Genomic DNA, 22,118 nt, shown 5'->3' with positions numbered 1-22,118 from the left:
TCAAGTTCAATGTCCTGATCATTGATAAAGTATTTTGAGTTATAAAAATATCCTCCTCATCATCATCAATATTATTTACTGGATTGACTCAGATTAATTAAACTGGTTACTTGAAAATCATTTTAATTTTGACCCATTTATTTATGTAAACAATAAACCGGTCTAATATAAACAAAACAACGTTATCAAGATCGACGCTTTCACACTATTTACATCCAATATTCTCTAGTGAAAAACATTTACCCGGAATAAATACACGGCGGAATGAAAGTACGCTTACATACCCACGAAATCCACGAAAAATTGGTATCCCATGATTAATAATGAATCCACAGTAATAAAGTGTTATTTCTAAATACATACATACATAAATTTGTACTTGTATTTTTAGTGTATTGTTTATAGTTAGATGTCTTAACTTTCATGCCATTTTTGTCGAGCCTGCGACTTTTGTCGCAGAAAGCTCGACATAGGGATAGCGATCCGGCGGCGGCGGCGGCGTTAGCTAACTTCTTAAAAGCTTTATATTTTAGAAGATGGAAGACCTGGATGCTTCATACTTTGTATATGGATGCCTCATGTTACGAATTTTCCGTCAGTCACATGTCCAATGTCCTTGACCTCATTTTCATGGTTCAGTGACTACTTGAAAAAAAAGTTCAGATTTTTTGTTATGTTAAATTCTCTCTTATTATAAGTAATAGGATAACTATATTTGGTATGTGCGTACCTTGCAAGGTCCTCATGCCCGTCAGACAGTTTTCACTTGACCTCGACCTCATTTCATGGATCAGTGAACAAGGTTAAGTTTTCGTGGTCAAGTCCATATCTCAGATACTATAAGCAATAGGTCTAGTATATTCGGTGTATGGAAGGACTGTACGGTGTACATGTCCAACTGGCAGGTGTCATCTGACCTTGACCTCATTTTCATGGTTCAGTGGTTATAGTTAAGTTTTTGTGTTTTGGTCTGTTTTTCTTATACTGTATGCAATAGGTCTACTATATTTGGTGTATGGAATGATTGTAAGGTGTACATGTCTAGCTGGCAGGTGTCATCTGACCTTGACCTCATTTTCATGGTTCAGTGGTCAAAGTTAAGTTTTTGAGTTTTGGTCTTTCTTTCTAATACTGCATGCAATAGGTCAGCTATATTTGGTGTATGGAATGATTGTAAGGTGTACATGTCTAGCTGGCAGGTTTCATCTTACCTTGACCTCATTTTCATGGTTCAGTGGTCAAAGTTAAGTTTTTGAGTTTTGGTCTTTTTTTCTAATACTATATGCAATAGTTCAACTATATTTGGTGTATGGAAATATTTTATGATCTATATGTCAGTTACGCAGGTTTTATTTGACCTTGACCTCATTTTCAAGGTTCATTGCTCAGTGTTAAGTTTTTGTGTTTTCGTCTGTTTTTCTTAAACTATAAGCAATAGGTCAACTATATTTGTTGTATGGAAGAATTGTTAGCTGTACATGCCTGCCTAGCATGGTTCATCTGACCTTGACCTCATTTTCATGGTTCATTGGTCAATGTTTAGTTTACTTGGTTAATGTTAAGTTTATGTGACAGTTGTAATAAAGCTTTATATTTAGGACTATCAACATAATATCAATGATTAGTAAAGAAGGCGAGACATTTCAGCGTGTGCACTCTTGTTATGATTCTGTATAATTTTTTGTTGTTTACATTTGATGTTTTTTTTATAAATTTCTTATTGTTTAGACTAAATGTCTTTCTTTTTTATTTACAAATAAATGTCTAAACTTCTCATTTACAGCTAAATGTCTAAATGTCTTAATATCTTATTTACAGTTAAATGTCTTAATTTCTTATTTATAGTTAAATGTCTTAATTTCTTATTTACAGTTAAATGTCTTAATTTCTTATTTACAGTTAAATGTCATAATTTCTTATTTTTTCTAGCTAAATGTCTGAAATTCTTATTTACAGTAAAATTTCTTAATTTCTTATTTTTCTAGCAAAATGTCCTGCAGGACAGTTCAGTTATAATGGTTATGCACCGAATTGTCGGCCATGTCCACAGAATTACTACCAGTCTAATACTGGTTCAACCGACTGTACTCGTTGTAATGTGGATAAGATCACACTCAGTATTAATTCAGATGATGTAAATGATTGTGTTGATGCATGTAAGTTAGAAAGTGCCATTACTATCATAAGTATTCATTTAATGATTGTATTGATATTTATCTTGTGTCAGGTTTAGTTGATATTAGAATGCTTCGTAAGAAAGAGAAAGAAAAACAGAAAACTATTAAAGAGAGAATAACTGCTGGAACTATAAGAACCATATTCTGGAACACCCCTTCGTATGCCTACACCACTAGTGGTCACTGCCTCGTTTATTTAGTCTAAAATACAACATTTTTTCCCTGTTGTACTTAAGTAGAAATCTATGCATTATCAATATATCAACTTTTAAATGGTAATTAAAAATGACATCATAAAGACAAATTCATTATATTGTTATTCCTCTGATTTGACATCAAACAATGACATTGGTGCATACTTTGATGATTGTCTTTTGTTGTCATGGACAATTTTTATATGCCCATTTACGGGACGTATTATGGTATACCGTTGTCCATCGTCAACATGTCGGACAATAACTCAAAAACACTTTAACCAATTTGCATGAAACTTTGGTGAATTGTTTATATCTATTGACGTGAGCTCCCTTTTGATTTTTATAAATTTTAGATTTTACTTTTCCGAGTTATGGGGTTTTATTTATAAAAAAGGGGGATTTTCCAGTTTTCAGACAATAACTCAAAAATACTTTGAGCAGTTTTCATGAAACTTTGGTGAATTGTTTATATCTATTGACATAAGCTCCCTTTCGATTTTTCTAAATTTTAGATTTTACATTTCCGAGTTATGGGATTTTATTCATAAAAAAAGGGGGGATTTTTCGAACAATAACTCAAAAGTGCTTTGAGCAGTTTTCATGAAACTTTGGTGACTGTTTTATATCTATTAAAATAAACTTCCTTTAGTTTTTTATAATTTTCTGTTATGACATCGAGGAGTTATGGAACTTTATTCTTAAGTGACAGGCGTATCATGCGCTCATGGCGAAGCTCTTTATTTTTGAATTTCATAATGAATAATCTTTTATTGACCAGAATAAAATTCTCAGGCATAAGCTAGGATGCCACAGATTTTCTTCATTTTGAGTTTAAAAATTGTGATATTACCAAAATAAAACGCATGTTGCCTTTCTATAGATTGATTGATTGTTGCTTCCTGAATGTCCAGTGGCAAATACTTCATGAATACTCAGGACCATTTACATGGAGGTTTTATGTATAATGTGTCGTCTGAAGGGAAAATTATGGGAAAATTATTTACATAAATTATATTAAATATACTTGCAGCCGCACAACTATGCACTTCTAATAGATGTTCCAATGGAGGGACTTGTTTAATTAGAAACAATGGAGTTCATTGTCAATGTCGTGCAGGTGAGTTAGAATCAATGGCTTTATTTTTTTCATGATTTTTAACTCAACTAGACTAAAGAGTTAGTTTGAGCTAATAGAAATACTATTGAAGGATGGTTACAAGTGGTAGTTTGAGCTAATTAAAATATGGAAAAATTTTGAACTAATAGAAGTATGGTAGGGAAATTTTTCAAAACAGTGTTTGGGAATTATGAATAGAATGTTCATTTTTGTCTCGCCTTGACGGAGTCAAAAAGCGAGACATAGGTATGCTATTTCCGGGGGCGGCGGCGGCGGCGTCAACAATGTATTAGTTTGTGATTAGGTCTAGTTTATGGTGAACAACAAGTGGTAGGTCAATGATATTTTGTATGCAGTTGTATAAGCATTGGCACATCTCATTTCCATGGAAATTATTTGGCCCTGCCCCCTCAGTCATGGTCTATTGACTTTGAAACTTTTGCTTAGTTTACATGTATTAATTTGTGATTAGGTCAGTTTATGGGGAACCACTAGTGGTAGGTCAATGATATTTGGTATGCAGTTGTATAAACATTGGCATATCTCATTTCCATGGAGATTATTTGGCTCCTCCCCATTAGTCATGGTCTATTGACTTTGAAAATTTTGCTTAGTTTACATGTATTAGTTTGTGATTAGGTCAGTTCAAGGGGAACCATTAGTGGTAGGCCAATGTTGATTGGTATTCAGTTGTATAAGCATTAGCACATCTCATTTCCATGGAAAATATTTGGCCCTGCCCCCTCAGTCATGGTCTATTGACTTTGAAACATTTGCTTAGTTTATATGTATTAGTTTGTAATTAGATCAGTTTAAGACGAACTGCTAATGTTAAGTCAATCATAATTGGTTTGCAAATTTATTGGCATTTGCAAGTCTTATTTCCATGGAGATTATAAAGCCCCACCCCCTCATCATGGTTCATTGACTTTGAAACTTTTACATAGTTTACAAGTTAATGTTTGTGTTTAGGTTTGTTTAAAGGGAACTACTTATGATAAGTCAATGGTATTTGGTATGCAGTTGTATTAACATTGGCACATCTCATTTCCATGAAGATTGTTCAGCCATGTACCTTCAGTCATGGTTCATCGACTTTGAATATTTGCATAACTTACATGTTAAAGTATTGCTATTTTATTTTCAACATTTGCATTATCAAAATTTCAAAAAGGCTTGGCATATCTCTGTGATAACAGTTTATTAAATAAAAATTTCAAAATACAAGTTATACATTTGAATACTGTAAATTCAGAAATTATTGTGATATTTTATGTTAGATAATTGACACAAATGCGAGTTTAATTACTGCAATTTCAGGAAATGCTGCATACAAATAATACTATCAAACTTATAATGCAAGTTTTTAATTTTTTTTATCACATCGCATCTTTAGCAATATAAAAACATCACAATAATTTCTGAATTTATAGTAGTAAAAATTTTGATTGTGAGTAATCTTTACTTTGAATTATTTTAGGATTTTTTGGACCATCGTGTGGGACTGTAGTTAACCACTGTGCTTCAACACCATGTTACAATAATGGTGCTTGTTCCAGTTCTACAACAGGATATACTTGTACATGTCCTTCTGGTAAGTAGTTATTATTGTTCAATACATGAGGGTCTGGATGGAGTTTACAGAATAGAGAATAATGGGCAAAAAGTGAAGAATAAAGGGCAAAAAAATTAAGAATGCAAAAAATAGGAAAAAAAAAAAAACAAATAGAAAATATTGTGATGTAAAATTATAAAGAATAGAGAATAATGGGGTGCTTAATTATAAAGAATAGAGAACAACGGGATGCTAAATTTTAAGAATAGAGAATAATGGGCAAATTAAATAAAGAATAGAGAAAACGGTTCTAAAAAAATAAGAATATAGAAAAATTATAATTGATTTGCTAATTATCGTTGATCACTATTGTCTAGACCTTTTTAGACCTCTTTTCACAGTCACGATTGTGCAGTCGGTAATACGAGTCAAAATTGTGTAGTTTACACCTATATTGTGAAAGCTGGCAAGATGAACTTCTGTTATTGCTATACAGTTATAGGACCCCATATCTAAATTTATTGAAAAACAAAAACAAACTGCTAAAATTATGTCAAACTCACTACAAAAAAGATGGTTCTCTAATAGAAGATTTAAGTAGTTGACCCTTAGAACTCTGGATAAAAAGATTTTCCAAATCCATATAACCAGAAAAAATTAATTTCTGGTTGAAAAATTTGAAATAAGAGAAAATAATGTATGTGGTAAATCATTCTCTTGTAATATATATTAAAAAAAAAAAAACAACTACCCACATATGAGAGTTGAATTTAATGTTAATATTACAAATATTCAGGCACAACAGGAGCTAGATGTGAGACTGACTTAGATACTGAATGTCAGCCAAATCCTTGTCAAAATGGTGGAGTCTGCTTGAATAGAATCAACGACTACCTGTGTGTCTGTCCTGTCACATTTACTGGAAAAAAGTAAGTAACAATGCATTACACTCTAATCAGGGTCTGGATGGTGTTGACAGAATAGAAAATTATGGTAAAAAAAAATGCAGAATAAAGGGCAAAAAAAAAGAATAAAGAAAAATGGTTATAAAAATTGAAAAAATAATGAAATTAATGACCCCCATCCTGACCATCTTAAATAGAATCAACACATTTTAATTGGTTTGCCATGTGAAATAAATAGCAGTATATCAGTGACGATTGCTTAAGAATTTAAATTATGTGTTGTTCCATTCATTAGTGTTTTGATAATTCAGCAGTTATAATATTTTTGTTCAGTGCATCGATCATCATTCTTTATAACCATGCCATCACCTTCAGTTTTAGTCAGATTCTCCTGAAATTTGAACGAACGTTTTGCTATCATCAAAACCACATATGAGTTTGATAATCAGAAACATTTGAGATAAGGATCTATTTTCCTAGAGGGGGGACTTGCAAATATATACCATATTAAGTCTTGTTGCAAGACTAGTGCCTTCATTAATTTCATATCCAGTCCTCTTGTAAATTGTAAGAAAATTTCCATTCATCAAAACCTTGCATGTGTTTAAAAATAAGAAAATTTTGAAATGTGAGATGTACTTTTTCAGAAGGGGTACCTGTAAATGTTACCAATATTAATACTTGTTGGTGGAATAGTACTTTCTGTTCAGATCCTGTTTAAACTTTTAAGTAGATTTCCTTTCATCAAAACCTTGGATAAATTTGATAATCATAAAAATCTGAGATTAGGTACCATTTTTTCATAGGGTTGAATTGTAAAAATATCCAATATTAACTATTCATGAATCAACTATGTGGGTATGAGCTCAGATTTTTTCATTATTGTTTCATATGGATTTGGTTGTTGTTATCTATATTCTTTAAAATTTGGAATTCTCTTATACTGGTAACAGAAACTTTTTATCTATTTCAATTCTTTTTAGTGAGTATAGTTCACTATTTACAAATTTTTAATAATGCATGTGTTTTCTATGAAGGAAGTGGGAAAATTATTTCAACAGAAAATATAAATGTGCATGTATTATACATATTATCCAAGACATTATACATTGAAGGAATGGTGCATCTTAATGTTTCAACTAGGCTCTTGGTTTTAGGTCAGTTTATCTGCAAAGTTTTGGGCATCTTGCTGAAGGGGCCAATCATTAACTTTAACTAATGATTCCAATAATTATTGCTCATTAAAGAATAGGTTAATGTTATCAAGTCTGAAAAACATATCAGTGGTGTATACTTTTCATAATGTATGGAAAGAAAGTATGGATGGATATTGTATCCATCATGTCTTATGTTACATAATTAGGTCTTTCCACTTTTCCATGGAAACATTTTTATTTGTTCTTATCAATTGATAAAAATTTTATGGTGGAATGACCTTTGAACAATTGAATTTTAATTTCTTTAATGTTTCAAGTGTCAAATCAGTAGCAACAGCAGTGTATCAAAGTTCAAATATCATAAATCTTAAAAAGATGCAAATTAAGGTGAAAAACAAAAACTAAGGGAATCACAAAAGGATGTAGGCCGGGTACATCCTTAGGGTAAGCATCTCCTCCTATGCATGCATCACCCTTGCCATGTGAATCCACACAAAAATAGAAATTAAAAATAGATGACATATGTGTTGTTCATTAGATGGAACCTTAAACTAGTGTTTTAGCCATTTTTGTTGTTTTTAATGTTGTATTTTTTTTAATTAGTTGTATTGGACAGTCCAATATATGCCAGGATAAGCCATGTGTTAATGGTGCATGTACAAGCTATGATAATGTCCGCAGAAAGTGTACCTGTAACGCTGGTTATACTGGGGAGGATTGTAGTGTAAATATCCGTAAGTAGTTATAAAATAAATACTCAGGTTTGATAAAGAACGAAAAATTAATTTGTTTTCTCTGTTTAACTGTTTAACTAACAAGACATGAATCTTCTTAACACTTTTATTATAGTGAAGATATATGGGATCATTTTTTTTATGCATTCTAAAATGTAGTTTATATCATCCTATTTCGAAAGTCATAATAAAAGGTATATTTCACTAAGCTTCTTTTCAAACAACTGGTTGTGTAAAAATTCGCAATGTGTTATCAGGATTATATGCAGAAATCACAGTTATGTGAATGGAAAGAAATGTAGTTAATAGAATTTTGAAATATAATTTGAGAAGATAGCATTTATGAATACCTTTTTGGTTGCTGAATGGTATAGATAAATTCACTTTTCATGGGCAACACCATATTTCTAGGCCTGAATTTTCATGCCTTCAGTCATTAGATTAACTTAAATGCCATAGAAAAGTAGCACTTGTTGCAGATATATATTTTGTGAAATAATATTGGACCAGCCCCCTTTTGAAACTGTAGAACAATGTGGGAAGCAAAAAACTGAAAATGGCACCTTTTTCATCAAATGGTGGGACTGTCATGCTGAGTTTATTCTAAAACAATTGAAAACTACCCATGCATTTGAATATCATTGAATGAAAACTGATGTAACTGTTCATGTTAATCTAGAAAATCTCTCCGATACATATCAACAATAAGTACTGCGCAAATGGCATTTAGATTTGTGCCATTCTCATAAGCAAGCTTTATTATTACATCATTAATTTTCTAGTAAAGAATGATACAATGAATATGAATTTAAAATTTTTAGAGGAGAATATCCTTTCTTTTAATTTTCTGTGCTCTAGGAGTTTGAATCTTATCTTTGTTATCGTTTTCTGATTTCAGAGGAGTTTGATTCAGTCTATGCTATCATTTTCTGACTAAAGAGGAGTTTGATGTAGTCCATTTTATCATTTTGTCAAATCAGAGGAGTTTGATGTAGTCCATGGTATTGTTTTCTAATTTCAGGGGAGTTTGATGTAGTCCATGTTATCGTTTTCTCATTTTAGAGGAGTTAGGTGTAGTCAATTTAACTTTTTCTCAAATCAGAGGAGTTTGTTGTAGTCCATGTTATTGTTTTCTGATTTTTTTAGGAGTTTGATGAAGTCCATTTTAACATTTTTGGATTTTTGTAGTCCATGTTATTGTTTTCTGTTATTGTTTTCTGATTTCAGAAAAGTTTGATGTAGTCCATGTTATCTTTTTTTGATTTCAGAGGAGTTTGATGTAGTCTATGTTATCGTTATCTTACTTCAGAGGAGTTTGATGTAGTCCATGTAATCGTTTTCTCAATTCAGAAGAGTTCTATGAAGTCAATGCTGTTGTTTCCTGATTTCAGAGGATCTTGATGTAGTTAATTTTATTGTTTTTCTGATTTCAGAGGAGTTTAATGTAGTCTATGTTATCATTTACTGATTTCAGAGGATCTTGATGTAGTCAATGTTATCATTTCAGATTTCAGAGGAGTTTGATGTAGTCCATGTTATCATTTACTGATTTCAGAGGAGTTTGATGTAGTCCATGTTATCATTTACTGATTTCAGAGGAGTTTGATTGAGTCCATGTTATCATTTACTGATTTCAGAGGAGTTTGATGTAGTCTATGTTATCATTTCAGATTTCAGAGGAGTTTGATGTAGTCCATGTTATCATTTACTGATTTCAGAGGAGTTTTATGTAGTCCATGTTATCATTTACTGATTCCAGAGGAGTTTGATGTAGTCCATGTTGTCATTTCAGATTTCAGAAGAGTTTGATGTAGTCCATGTTATCATTTTCTAATTTTAGAGGAACTTGATGTAGTCCATGGTATTGCTTTCTGATTTCAGAGGAGTTTGATTGAGTCCATGTTATCATTTCTCATTTCAGAGGAGTTTGATGTAGTCCATGTTACTAGTATCATTTTCTAAATTCAGAGGAGTTTAATGTAGTCCCATGTTATCATTTTCTGATTTTAGAGGAGTTTGATGTAGTCCATGTTATCATTTTCTGATTTTAGAGGAGTTTGATGTAGTCCATGTTATTGTTTTCTGATTTTAGAGGAGTTTGATTTAGTCCATGTAATCGTTTTCTCAATTCAGAGGAGTTTGATGTAGTCCCATGTTATCGTTTTGTGATTAAAGAGGAGTTTAATGTAGGCCATGATTTAGTCAGTGATTTAATTTTATGTTTTCAGAGGAGTGTGATTCTAATCCATGTTATAATGACGCAACATGTGTAGACAGAGTAAATGGATATGTCTGTCAATGTAAGAATGGTTATTCTGGTACCCGATGTGAGGTTCGTACCAGTCCATGTGTCAATTGTAATGGTGGAACATGTGTAGATGATTATAGAACAGACTCGTACAGATGTGTCTGTAATGAAGGCCTATCTAGTGGTTAGTATGAATGTGGTACATATGTATATGATGATAAGACTGATTTCTACATACATGCCTGTATTTAACACCTATCTCATGACTGACATGGGACCTGTGTAAATTATAACAGAACTGAATCTTACAGTTATGTCTGTAATTAATGCCTATTTCATGGTAAGTATGACACCTGTGTAGATTAGAGGGACGAAAGATACCAGAGGGACATTCAAACTCATAGATCGAAAAACAAACTGACAATGCCATGGCCAAAATAAAAAGACAAACAGACAAATAATAGTACAGATGACACAACATAGAAAACTAAAGTCTAAGCAACACGAACCCCACCAAAAACTGGGGGTGATCTCAGGTGCTCCGGAAGGGTAAGCAGATCCTGCTCCACATGTGGCACCTGTCGTGTTGCTTATGTTATTACAAATCCGGTAAATAGTCTTAATTCGGTAGGTCACATTCGTGAAAAGGGAAGGGTATTGTTGTTACGACATAAGGAATATATTACAACAGGACTGAATCTTACAGGTATATATGTAATTAACACAAATTTCATGGTAAGCAAAGTATGGTACTTGTGTAAATTACAACACGACTGAATCTTACAGGTATATATGAAATTAACACCAATTTCATGGTAAGTATTGCACCTGTGTTGATTACAGAAAGACTGAAACTTACAGGTATGTCTGTAATTAATGCCTATTTCATCGTATAAGTTTGGTTCTTGTGTAGATTACAACAGGACTGAATCTTACAGGTATATACGTAGTTAAAGCCTATTTTATGGTAAGTATAGGACCTGGTTAGATTACAACAGAACTGATTCTTACAGGTGTGTCTGTAATTAATGCCTATTTCATGGTAAGTTGGGAACCTGTGTAGATTACAACAGGACTGATGAAATTTCACAGAACAGATAGTGGTAAATATTTGAACAGTGAAATCATCAGCCGTGAAGGGATTTTAATCAGGAACCTCTTTCTTCACAGCTAAATACAGTCAGTATACCACACTAGAGATTCAGTTAGTATATCACACTATAGATACAATCAGTATACCACTCTAAAGATACAGTCAGTATATCACACTATAGATACAATCAGTAAACCCTTCTAGAGTTACAGTCAGTATGCCAAACTAAATACAGTCAGTTTACTACTCTATTGGTGTGCCATAATTTACATGTTTAACATTTAGAGTGTTTAATAATTTTACATTACATTTATTTGTAGGAGATTTATGCCATTATGAACTTCATGTGAATACTCTTCCATCACTGAGTAGTTCACAACAGCAAACAAAAGATACTATTGAAGATTGTATGGCTGTATGTGGTCAAAACAAGGATGCATGTCAAGGCTTTGTTTACAAGTCAAGCGAGAAATTATGTCACACTTTCTTTAGCTCACTTCCAACAGACAGGTCTACTGATACAAGCTATGATTTGTATGTAAAGACTTGCATCAGACCAACAGGCAAGTTATTAATACATATTAATTTGTGGCAGTTTTTTTTATTATTATTGAACCTGTTTTGTTGATAGTGATTATATGATTGACCTTGTTGAGTTGTTGCTGATTATATGATTGACCTTGTTGAGTTGTTGCTGATTATATGATTGACCTTGTTGAGTTGTTGCTGATTATCACAAGGATATTATTGATACTAGATAATAGAGGTTAAAAAGAGTGACCATTTGATGAGTTCCTTATCATCTTTAGCTATTATTGGTACTAGATAATAGAAAAGTACAGTGGCTTGAATGTAAGTAGTTCTCTCCACCACAATAAGTAGTGCAAAGTGAATAAAGAGAGCATACTTACAATCCCTTTAGATTTGAATTCCACTTCAATTAGATTAAGTCAACATGCTGAAGAACACAGGAACTTATTTCACTCTGTTACAATGATACATTACCACATTGACAATAACCTTTGACAATGACCTTATTGAGTTGAGATAGTCATAATATCAATAATTGTTTTTTAAAGGCAGTGCTTTAATGCCTTTCTAGTTGCCGGGTTAATCCTTCCTTCCGCGATATCCATCTTATCTACGTGGGGGGTCGTTAGGCTCCAAGTAGATCCGGAAATGTTGAATTCTCTCCTCTTCTTATTGCGATATAAAATGTTTTTTGTTTCATTTCATTTACATTGGGAAATAGAGAAACGATCATTGTGTTTTGTTAGTTTTAAAAACTTTAAATATATTTGTATTTTGCATTATAAGCAGTCAACCGATTGACAAACTAGAATTATTTGAATTCCGTGTGGAAAGAGCTCGGGTTAATTTCGAGTGTTATCTGCAATCTATATGTTTATAAATCATTTCAGTCGTTGATATAATAATTAAAGGTCGACTGAACATGAATTATATTATACAATTTAAAGCGCATTTCTGTTTATGCACGTGAACCCGTCTAACGTTATTGTTATTTCGCAGTTATATAAAGTAGCAAATTATCGTTCCTGAATAGGTGGCGCCATGGTAGCCGATCCTGTTCCTCAATTTCCGGTTTCTGCACTGTGCAACTATTTCAGTTACATTTTTAATTAACGATGCCTAGTACTTGTTGTTGTGTACCTGGGTGTCATTTAAGAGGAGGACATGCATTTCCAAATGACTTAAAAAGAAGGAAAAGTTGGATCAACGCCATGGCCCATACGCAGATTGGACGAGAACACGATGAAATCGTGGAGTCCATCTCAATCAGCTGTTGTTTGCAAGGCACATTTTACTGAAATAGACTACGTGCGGGAAACTATTCATGGTAAAACTCTATTTTCTTTTTGAAATATATAGTTATATATGTAATCGCCATGCGAATAAACCAAAGTCTGTTTACAACCGCAATTATCGTTTTAGAATAAAAGGGGGTGGTTCATTCAAGACGTCATAATTTTTTGGATTACGATTCAATCTGATCTGTTTGAGATTTTTTGGTGATTGCTACAATTTTAATGATTTCTTACAAGAGGTATATCATACTGAGAATTATTTTAGCAGTAATTATGCTAATGTAGTAATGACAGGAATGCATAAGCTATGCCTCATAGACTTTCTTGAAAAATATCAATGACAATGTTAACAGGAACAAAACAATGACATGCTCTCATCTATATTATAGTTATTTAGGTATAAACAATGTACGTTTGTTGCATAAGTCTCTCATTGTTTGTCCTTTGGATTTACATAACATACATTGAATTAGGCAAACATAGTTTTATCCAGATTGTAATGAATAAATCTAGTTAATATTTCGCCAGGTAATACAAAGTATACATTGCTAATGGAAGTTCATTTAATTATCAAAAAACTAATGTTTTATAACCTTTTTCAGGGCGCAAACCCACCATTCAGAGACTTAAGTCTACTGCAATTCCCAGCCTATTTTCCTGGACCAAGCAAGAGACTGAATCGTCCGCAAAAAGAAAAATCAGGGCAGTTTCCTGTGAAAACAAAAGAATCAAACTTGATGAATATTGTAGTAGAAATCTAGAGGGAAGTTTTGATTGTAAAGTTGGTTTTCCTGAAGAAGTCATTCATACTGCAGAAAGGATTTATGACTGTCCACCACCAACTGCCGAGCAAATGTTGAGCTTCACAGATGGAATTGTGCAAACACCATCAATGCCTATGTTTTCAGCAGAGAATTTTGAAATGAAGACATGTGACACAGCCATGCATTTTTATACCGGTTTAGAGTTGTATACTAAATTTTTATTTGTTTTGACCACACTTGGTCCAGCAGCACATTGTTTGAGATACATATATTTTCAAATTGATAGGGTGTCATGATCAGTTGAAAATCAGTTTTTTTATGACTTTGATGAAATTGAGGCATTATACAACCAACTTTGAACTTTCTAGATTCTAGATTGAATCTAGTGTTAAGAATATTGTGTATACATGGATTGTTTTTATGTCTAAACAGTGGTGTCAGGCTAACACTTGGTCATCTAGTGGTTTAGTCAGGTATTTTTCACCATCCAACTTCAAATTAAAGTTTCCTACGACTTGGATTATTATTGACAGCACAGAATATCCCGTGATAAAACCTAAAGCTCCTAGAGCTCAGGCAACCTTTTCATCATATAAAAACAGAAACACTGAAAATACTTGTATGTTCGACACCTGGTGGTTTAGTCAACGATGTCTCTAATGCATATGTTGGTTCTACCAGTGACTATATATGAAATAGTTGAAAGATGTAGAATAGTTCAATTATGTGATCCAGGTGACAGTGTGATGGCAGACAAAGGTTTAAATGTGCAAGATTTGTTTGCTAACTTTTTTCAAAAAAAGAAACAGAATTAGTTCCAAAACTCTTATACGGGATAGAAAAGTCTCCAATTAACATGTGCACATAGAGCGAATTATTGGACTTGGCAAAACATACAAAATTCTAATAAATCCTATGAATGGAACTGAAACAAAACTTTCATCTGAAATAACATTTAGTTGTACTATGTTGTGTAATTTTAGAACTTGTATTGTGCCAAAGGATGCATAAATAAAAGTGACGCAATGAATTTTGTTCTGATATATAAATATTTATAATTACATGCACATGTAAATTGTAATGCATATAAAAATAAGGAGATGTGGTATGATATTCAGTGAGTTTATCGAACTAAAGTGCATAAGAAACGGGTTTAAGCAGTTACAGGTGTTACTGTCACCGTACAATCTCCAACAATGAGAAAAACTTGTACCATGTAAAACATTTCAGAGATCTTACCACTAAGTTTTGTTGTCTCACCTTGACTTTGGTGAATTGTTTATATCTGTTGATGTAAATATAAAAAAGAAGATGTGGTATGATTGCCAATGAGACAACTCTCCACAAGAGACCAAATGACACAGAAATTAACAGCTATAGGTCACAGTACGGCCTTCAACAATGAACAAAGCCCATACCGCACAGTCAGCTATAAAAGGCCCCGAAATGACAATGTAAAACAATTTAAACAAGAAAACTAACGGCCTAATTTATGTACAAAAAATGAACGAATATAACAAATATGCAACACATAAACAAACAACAACCACTGAATTACAGGCTCCTGACTTGGGACAGGCACGCCACATACATGTACATACAGAATGTGTCAGGGTTAAACATGTTAGTGGGATCCCAACCCTCCCCCTAACCTGGGACAGTGGTGTAACAGTACAATATAAGAACGAACTATAAAAATCAGTTGAAAGAGGCTTAACTCATCAGATGGATAAATACAAATACAAGTGGACGTGGTCGGGTAGTTGTAAATCCAAACAACAAAAAGACACTAAGTACAGATCTGAGAGTACTCAAAGTTACTGACAGCTAGTTCAAAGCCACTAACAACTGATAAAAAAATCTTGCATCTAAGACTAAATTATCAATCCGTAAGCTCCCTTTAGAATTTTATAAATTTTAGATTTTACATTTCTGAGTTATGGGGTTTTATTCAGGGGGGATTTTCCAGTTTTTGTCGAGCCTGCGACTTTTGTCGCAGAAAGCTCGACATTGGGATAGTGATGTGGCAGCGGCGTTAGCTAACTTCTTAAAAGCTTTATATTTTAGAAGGTGGAAGACCTAGATGCTTCATACTTTGTATATGGATGCCTCATGTTACGAAGTTTCCGTCAGCCACATGTCCAATGTCCTTGACCTCATTTTCATGGTTCAGTGACTACTTGAAAAAAAAGTTAACATTTTTTGTAATGTAAATTCTCTCTTATTATAAGTAGTAGGATAACTATATTTGGTATGTGCGTACCTTGCAAGGTCCTCATGCCCGTCAGACAGTTTTCACTTGACCTCGACCTCATGTCATGGATCAGTGAACAAGGTTAAGTTTTGGTGGTCAAGTCCATATCTCAGATACTATAAGCAATAGGTCAAGTATATATTTGGTGTATGGAAGGACTGTAAGGCGTACATGTCCAACTGGCAGGTGTCATCTGACCTTGACCTCATTTTCATGGTTCAGTGGTTATAGTTAAGTTTTTGTGTTTTGGTCTGTTTTCTTATACTGTATGCAACAGGTCTACTATATTTGGTGTATGGAATGATTGTAAGGTGTACATGTCTAGCTGGCAGGTCTCATTTGACCTTGACCTCATTTTCATGGTTCAGTGGTCAAAGTTAAGATTTTGAGTTTTGGTCTTTTTTTCTAATACTATATGCAATAGGTCAACTATATTTGGTGTATGGAAATATTTTATGATCTATATGTCAGTCGCGCAGGTTTTATTTGACCTTGACCTCATTTTCACAGTTCATTGCTCAGTGTTAAGTTTTTGTGTTTTGGTCTGTTTTTCTTAAACTATAAGCAATAGGTCAACTATATTTGTTGTATGGAAGAATTGTTAGCTGTACATGTCTGCCTGGCATGGTTCATCTGACCTTGACCTCATTTTCATGGTTCATTGGTCAATGTTTAGTTTTCTTGGTTAATGTTAAGTTTATGTGACAGTTGTAATAAAGCTTTATATTAAGGACTATCAACATGATATCAGTGATTAGTAAAGAAGGCGAGACATTTCAGCGTGTGCACTCTTGTTGGACAACAACTCAAAAATGCTTTAAGCAGTTCGCATGAAACTTTGGTGAATTATTTATAGCTATTGATGTAATCTCCCTATAGATTTTCATAAATTTCAAATATGACATTGAGAAGAAATTGAACTTTATTTGTTTATAGTCTGGCAACAGATTCATTAAGTATTGCGCAACAGCACAGTGTATTGCACAACAGCAAGAAATCTTTAATTGAATATAAATTCAATTCATATAACCGATTTCAAGTTCTTTGACTACATTTAGTCAGAAACTATAATATGTCAAATATTTAATTACAATCCAAATTCAGACCTGTATCAAGCTTGAATATTGTGTCCATTTTTGCCCCAACTGTTCAGGGTTGGACCTCTGCGGGTGTATCCAGCTGCGCTCAGCGAATCAGTTTATTTCTTAATTAAGAACTCCTTTTTATACGACCGCAAAAATTAAAAAAATTTTGGTCGTATATTGGTATGACGTTGGCGTCGTCGTCGTCCGGCGTCGTCCAAAGACACATTGGTTTTCGCACTCTAACTTTAGTTTAAGTGAATGGATCTCCATGAAATTTAACCATAAGGTTCAATACCACGAAAGGAAGGTTGGGATTGATTTTGGGGGTTATGGTACCAACAGTTAAGGAAAAAGGGGCCAAAAATAAGCATTTTTGTAACTTCCAGACAATAACTTGTGTGTAAGTGTATGGATCTCTCTGACATTGTACCACAAGGTTCCATATCACAAAGGGAAGGCTGGAATTGATTTTGGGGGTAATTGCCTCAAAATGATAGGAATTAGGGGCCAAAAAAGGGGCAAAAAACAAGCATTTTTCTTGTTTCATGACAATAACTTGTGTGTAAGTGTTTGGATATTTCTGAAATTGTACTACAAGGTTCCATATCACAAAGGGAAAGATGGAATTGAGTTTGGGGGTAATTGCCCGAAACGTTTAGGAATTGGGGGCTAAAAAGGGGCCAAAAATAAGCATTTTTCTAGTTTCCAGACAATAACTTGTGTTCAAGTGTATGGATCTCTCTGAAATTGTACTGCAAGGTACCATACCACAAAGGGAAGGCTGAGATTGAGTTTGGGGGTGATGAATCATAAGGGGGTTCAAAAAATTTTGGGGGGGATTTTTTTTTTTCTTTTTTTCCTTTTTTTTTTCTTTTAAAATTTAAAATTTTAATTTGGTTATTTCTGATTTATATTTAAAAGCAAATAATAATGATATGGTAGGAGATACACACCAAACAGGATGTGTAAATTATTATATAATAAGTATTGTGCAATATCAAGAAATTTTCAATTGCACAGTATTGCACAATAGCAAGAAATCTTCAATTGCACAGTATTGCGCAATAGCAAGAAATCTTCAATTGCACAGTATTGCGCAATAGCAAGAAATATCCAATAGCACAATATTGCGCAATAGCAAGAAATTGTCAATTGTACAGTATTGCCCAATAGCAAGAAATAATCAATTGCACAGTATTGTGCAAAAGAAGATACTTCGTATAAATTGCTTATTTCTTGATCAATTTCGATGGGGTTTTATTCTTGAATTCTTGGGGTTCTTTAATATGCTGAATCTAACCGTGTATTAAGTTTTTGGATTTAAGGCCCCGTTTTTAAATTGGTCCACATTGAGGTCCAAAGGGTCCAAAATTTAACTTTGTTTGATTTCATCAAAAATTGAATTATTGGGGTTCTTTGATATGCCGAATCTAACCATGTATTTAGATTCTTAATTTTTGGTTCTGTTTTCAAATTGGTCTACATAAAGGTCCAAAGGGTCCAAAATTAAACTTAGTTTGATCTAAAAAAAAATTGAATATATGGGGTTCTTTGATATGCTGAATCTAACCATGTATTTAGATTTTTGATTATGGGCCCAGTTTTCAAGTTGGTCCAAATCGGGGTCCAAAATTAAACTTTGTTTGATTTCAACAAAAATTGAATATATGGGGTTCTTTGATATGCTGAATCTAACCATGTATTTAGATTTTTGATTATGGGCCCAGTTTTCAAGTTGGTCCAAATCGGGGTCCAAAATTAAACTTTGTTTGATTTCAACAAAAATTGAATATATGGGGTTCTTTGATATGCTGAATCTAACCATGTATTTAGATTTTTGATTGTTGGGCCCCGTTATCAACTTTGTCCACATTGAGATCAAAAGGGTCCAAAATTAAACTTTGTTTGATTTCATCAAAAATTGAATATATGGGGTTCTTTGATATGCTGAATCTAACCATGTATTTAGATTTTTGATTATGGGCCGTTTTCAAGTTGGTCCAAATCGGGGTCCAAAATTAAACTTTGTTTGATTTCAACAAAAATTGAATATATGGGGTTCTTTGATATGCTGAATCTAACCATGTATTTAGATTTTTGATTATGGGCCCAGTTTTCAAGTTGGTCCAAATCGGGGTCCAAAATTAAACTTTGTTTGATTTCAACAAAAATTGAATATATGGGGTTCTGTAATATGCTGAATCTAACCGTGTATTAAGTTTTTGGATTTTGGGCCCCGTTTTTAAATTGGTCCACATTGAAGTCCAAAGGGTCCAAAATTTAACTTTGTTTGATTTCAACAAAAATTGAATTATTGGGGTTCTTTGATATGCCGAATCTAACCGTGTATTTAGATTCTTAATTTTTGGTTCCGTTTTCAAATTGGTCTACATAAAGGTCCAAAGGGTCCAAAATTAAACTTAGTTTGATTTTAACAAAAATTGAATTTTTAGGGTTCTTTGATATGCTGAATCTAAACATGTATTTAGATTTTTGATTATGGGCCCAGTTTTCAAGTTGGTCCAAATCGGGGTCCAAAATTAAACTTTGCTTGATTTCAACAAAAATTGAATATATGGGGTTCTTTGATATGCTGAATCTTACCATGTATTTAGATTTTTGATTTTTGGGCCCTGTTATCATTTTTGTCCACATTGAGATCAAAAGGGTCCAAAATTAAACTTAGTTTGATCTAAAAAAAAATTGAATATATGGGGTTCTTTGATATGCTGAATCTAACCATGTATTTAGATTTTTGATTATGGGCCCAGTTTTCAAGTTGGTCCAAATCGGGGTCCAAAATTAAACTTTGTTTGATTTCAACAAAAATTGAATATATGGGGTTCTTTGATATGCTGAATCTAACCATGTATTTAGATTTTTGATTGTTGGGCCCCGTTATCAACTTTGTCCACATTGAGATCAAAAGGGTCCAAAATTAAACTTTGTTTGATTTCATCAAAAATTGAATATATGGGGTTCTTTGATATGCTGAATCTAACCATGTATTTAGATTTTTGATTATGGGCCCAGTTTTCAAGTTGGTCCAAATCGGGGTCCAAAATTAAACTTTGTTTGATTTCAACAAAAATTGAATATATGGGGTTCTTTGATATGCTGAATATAACCATGTATTTAGATTTTTGATTATGGGCCCAGTTTTCAAGTTGGTCCAAATCGGGGTCCAAAATTAAACTTTGTTTGATTTCAACAAAAATTGAATATATGGGGTTCTGTAATATGCTGAATCTAACCGTGTATTAAGTTTTTGGATTTTGGGCCCCGTTTTTAAATTGGTCCACATTGAAGTCCAAAGGGTCCAAAATTTAACTTTGTTTGATTTCATCAAAAATTGAATTATTGGGGTTCTTTGATATGCCGAATCTAACCGTGTATTTAGATTCTTAATTTTTGGTTCCGTTTTCAAATTGGTCTACATAAAGGTCCAAAGGGTCCAAAATTAAACTTAGTTTGATTTTAACAAAAATTGAATTTTTAGGGTTCTTTGATATGCTGAATCTAAACATGTATTTAGATTTTTGATTATGGGCCCAGTTTTCAAGTTGGTCCAAATCGGGGTCCAAAATTAAACTTTGTTTGATTTCAACAAAAATTGAATATATGGGGTTCTTTGATATGCTGAATCTTACCATGTATTTAGATTTTTGATTTTTGGGCCCTGTTATCATTTTTGTCCACATTGAGATCAAAAGGGTCCAAAATTAAACTTTGTTTGATTTCATCAAAAATTGAATTCTTGGGGTTCTTTGATATGCTGAATCTAACCATGTATTTAGATTTTTGATTGTTGGGCCCCGTTATCAACTTTGTCCACATTGAGATCAAAAGGGTCCAAAATTAAACTTTGTTTGATTTCATCAAAAATTGAATATATGGGGTTCTTTGATATGCTGAATCTAACCATGTATTTAGATTTTTGATTATGGGCCCAGTTTTCAAGTTGGTCCAAATCGGGGTCCAAAATTAAACTTTGTTTGATTTCAACAAAAATTGAATATATGGGGTTCTTTGATATGCTGAATCTAACCATGTATTTATATTTTTGATTATGGGCCCAGTTTTCAAGTTGGTCCAAATCGGGGTCCAAAATTAAACTTTGTTTGATTTCAACAAAAATTGAATATATGGGGTTCTGTAATATGCTGAATCTAACCGTGTATTAAGTTTTTGGATTTTGGGCCCCGTTTTTAAATTGGTCCACATTGAAGTCCAAAGGGTCCAAAATTTAACTTTGTTTGATTTCATCAAAAATTGAATTATTGGGGTTCTTTGATATGCCGAATCTAACCGTGTATTTAGATTCTTAATTTTTGGTTCCGTTTTCAAATTGGTCTACATAAAGGTCCAAAGGGTCCAAAATTAAACTTAGTTTGATTTTAACAAAAATTGAATTTTTAGGGTTCTTTGATATGCTGAATCTAACCATGTATATAGATTTTTGATTATGGGCCCAGTTTTCAAGTTGGTCCAAATCGGGGTCCAAAATTAAACTTTGTTTGATTTCAACAAAAATTGAATATATGGGGTTCTTTGATATGCTGAATCTAACCATGTATTTAGATTTTTGATTTTGGGCCCAGTTTTCAAGTTGGTCCAAATCGGGGTCCAAAATTAAACTTTGTTTGATTTCAACAAAAATTGAATATATGGGGTTCTTTGATATGCTGAATCTAACCATGTATTTAGATTTTTGATTTTGGGCCCAGTTTTCAAGTTGGTCCAAATCGGGGTCCAAAATTAAACTTTGTTTGATTTCAACAAAAATTGAATATATGGGGTTCTTTGATATGCTGAATCTAACCATGTATTTAGATTTTTGATTGTTGGGCCCCGTTATCAACTTTGTCCACATTGAGATCAAAAGGGTCCAAAATTAAACTTTGTTTGATTTCATCAAAAATTGAAAATATGGGGTTCTTTGATATGCTGAATCTAACCATGTATTTAGATTTTTGATTATTGGCCCAGTTTTCAAGTTGGTCCAA

At 32.9% G+C, this 22,118-nt stretch overlaps 2 protein-coding genes and 1 long non-coding RNA gene across 4 annotated transcripts in view; all 3 read left to right on the top strand.

Annotated features, from left to right (window-relative positions):
- The window catches only part of LOC127708635 (uncharacterized), a 140,297-nt gene that overhangs the window by 60,918 nt on the left and 57,261 nt on the right, over positions 1-22,118 (top strand). For both annotated transcript variants that reach the window (XM_052213668.1, XM_052213667.1), the window contains exons 30-36: positions 1,986-2,156; positions 3,405-3,491; positions 4,972-5,085; positions 5,843-5,975; positions 7,712-7,842; positions 10,071-10,274; positions 11,504-11,746. In XM_052213668.1, coding sequence (XP_052069628.1) covers positions 1,986-2,156; positions 3,405-3,491; positions 4,972-5,085; positions 5,843-5,975; positions 7,712-7,842; positions 10,071-10,274; positions 11,504-11,746 — 1,083 coding nt within the window. The remainder of the gene's footprint in view (positions 1-1,985; positions 2,157-3,404; positions 3,492-4,971; positions 5,086-5,842; positions 5,976-7,711; positions 7,843-10,070; positions 10,275-11,503; positions 11,747-22,118) is intronic.
- Positions 12,256-14,803, top strand: LOC127708739 (uncharacterized). The gene is made up of 2 exons (XM_052213868.1): positions 12,256-13,041; positions 13,612-14,803. Exons 1-2 carry the CDS (start codon positions 12,957-12,959, stop codon positions 14,067-14,069), a joined length of 543 nt encoding a protein of 180 aa, XP_052069828.1. The 5' UTR covers positions 12,256-12,956; the 3' UTR covers positions 14,070-14,803.
- Positions 16,419-19,932, top strand: LOC127708754 (uncharacterized). Its single transcript, XR_007985360.1, has 2 exons — positions 16,419-16,451; positions 16,599-19,932. It is a non-coding gene; the product is annotated as an uncharacterized LOC127708754 (long non-coding RNA).

This window comes from Mytilus californianus, unplaced genomic scaffold (genome assembly GCF_021869535.1).
Source record: "Mytilus californianus isolate M0D057914Y unplaced genomic scaffold, xbMytCali1.0.p SCAF_7, whole genome shotgun sequence".
In the NCBI taxonomy this organism is placed as follows: Eukaryota; Metazoa; Mollusca; class Bivalvia; order Mytilida; family Mytilidae; genus Mytilus; species Mytilus californianus.
Note: the sequence above shows the minus strand (reverse complement) of the source record. Positions and strands in the feature narration are given on the sequence as shown.

What these genes read in the sequence shown, in the direction of transcription:
- LOC127708739 (XM_052213868.1), top strand. Translation starts at nt 12,957, where the DNA reads ATGAAATCGTGGAGTCCATCTCAATCAGCTGTTGTTTGCAAGGCACAT. An exon ending in CGTGCGGGAAACTATTCATG is followed by an intron (nt 13,042 to 13,611) that starts GTAAAACTCTAT and finishes AACCTTTTTCAG; the next exon opens with GGCGCAAACCCACCATTCAG.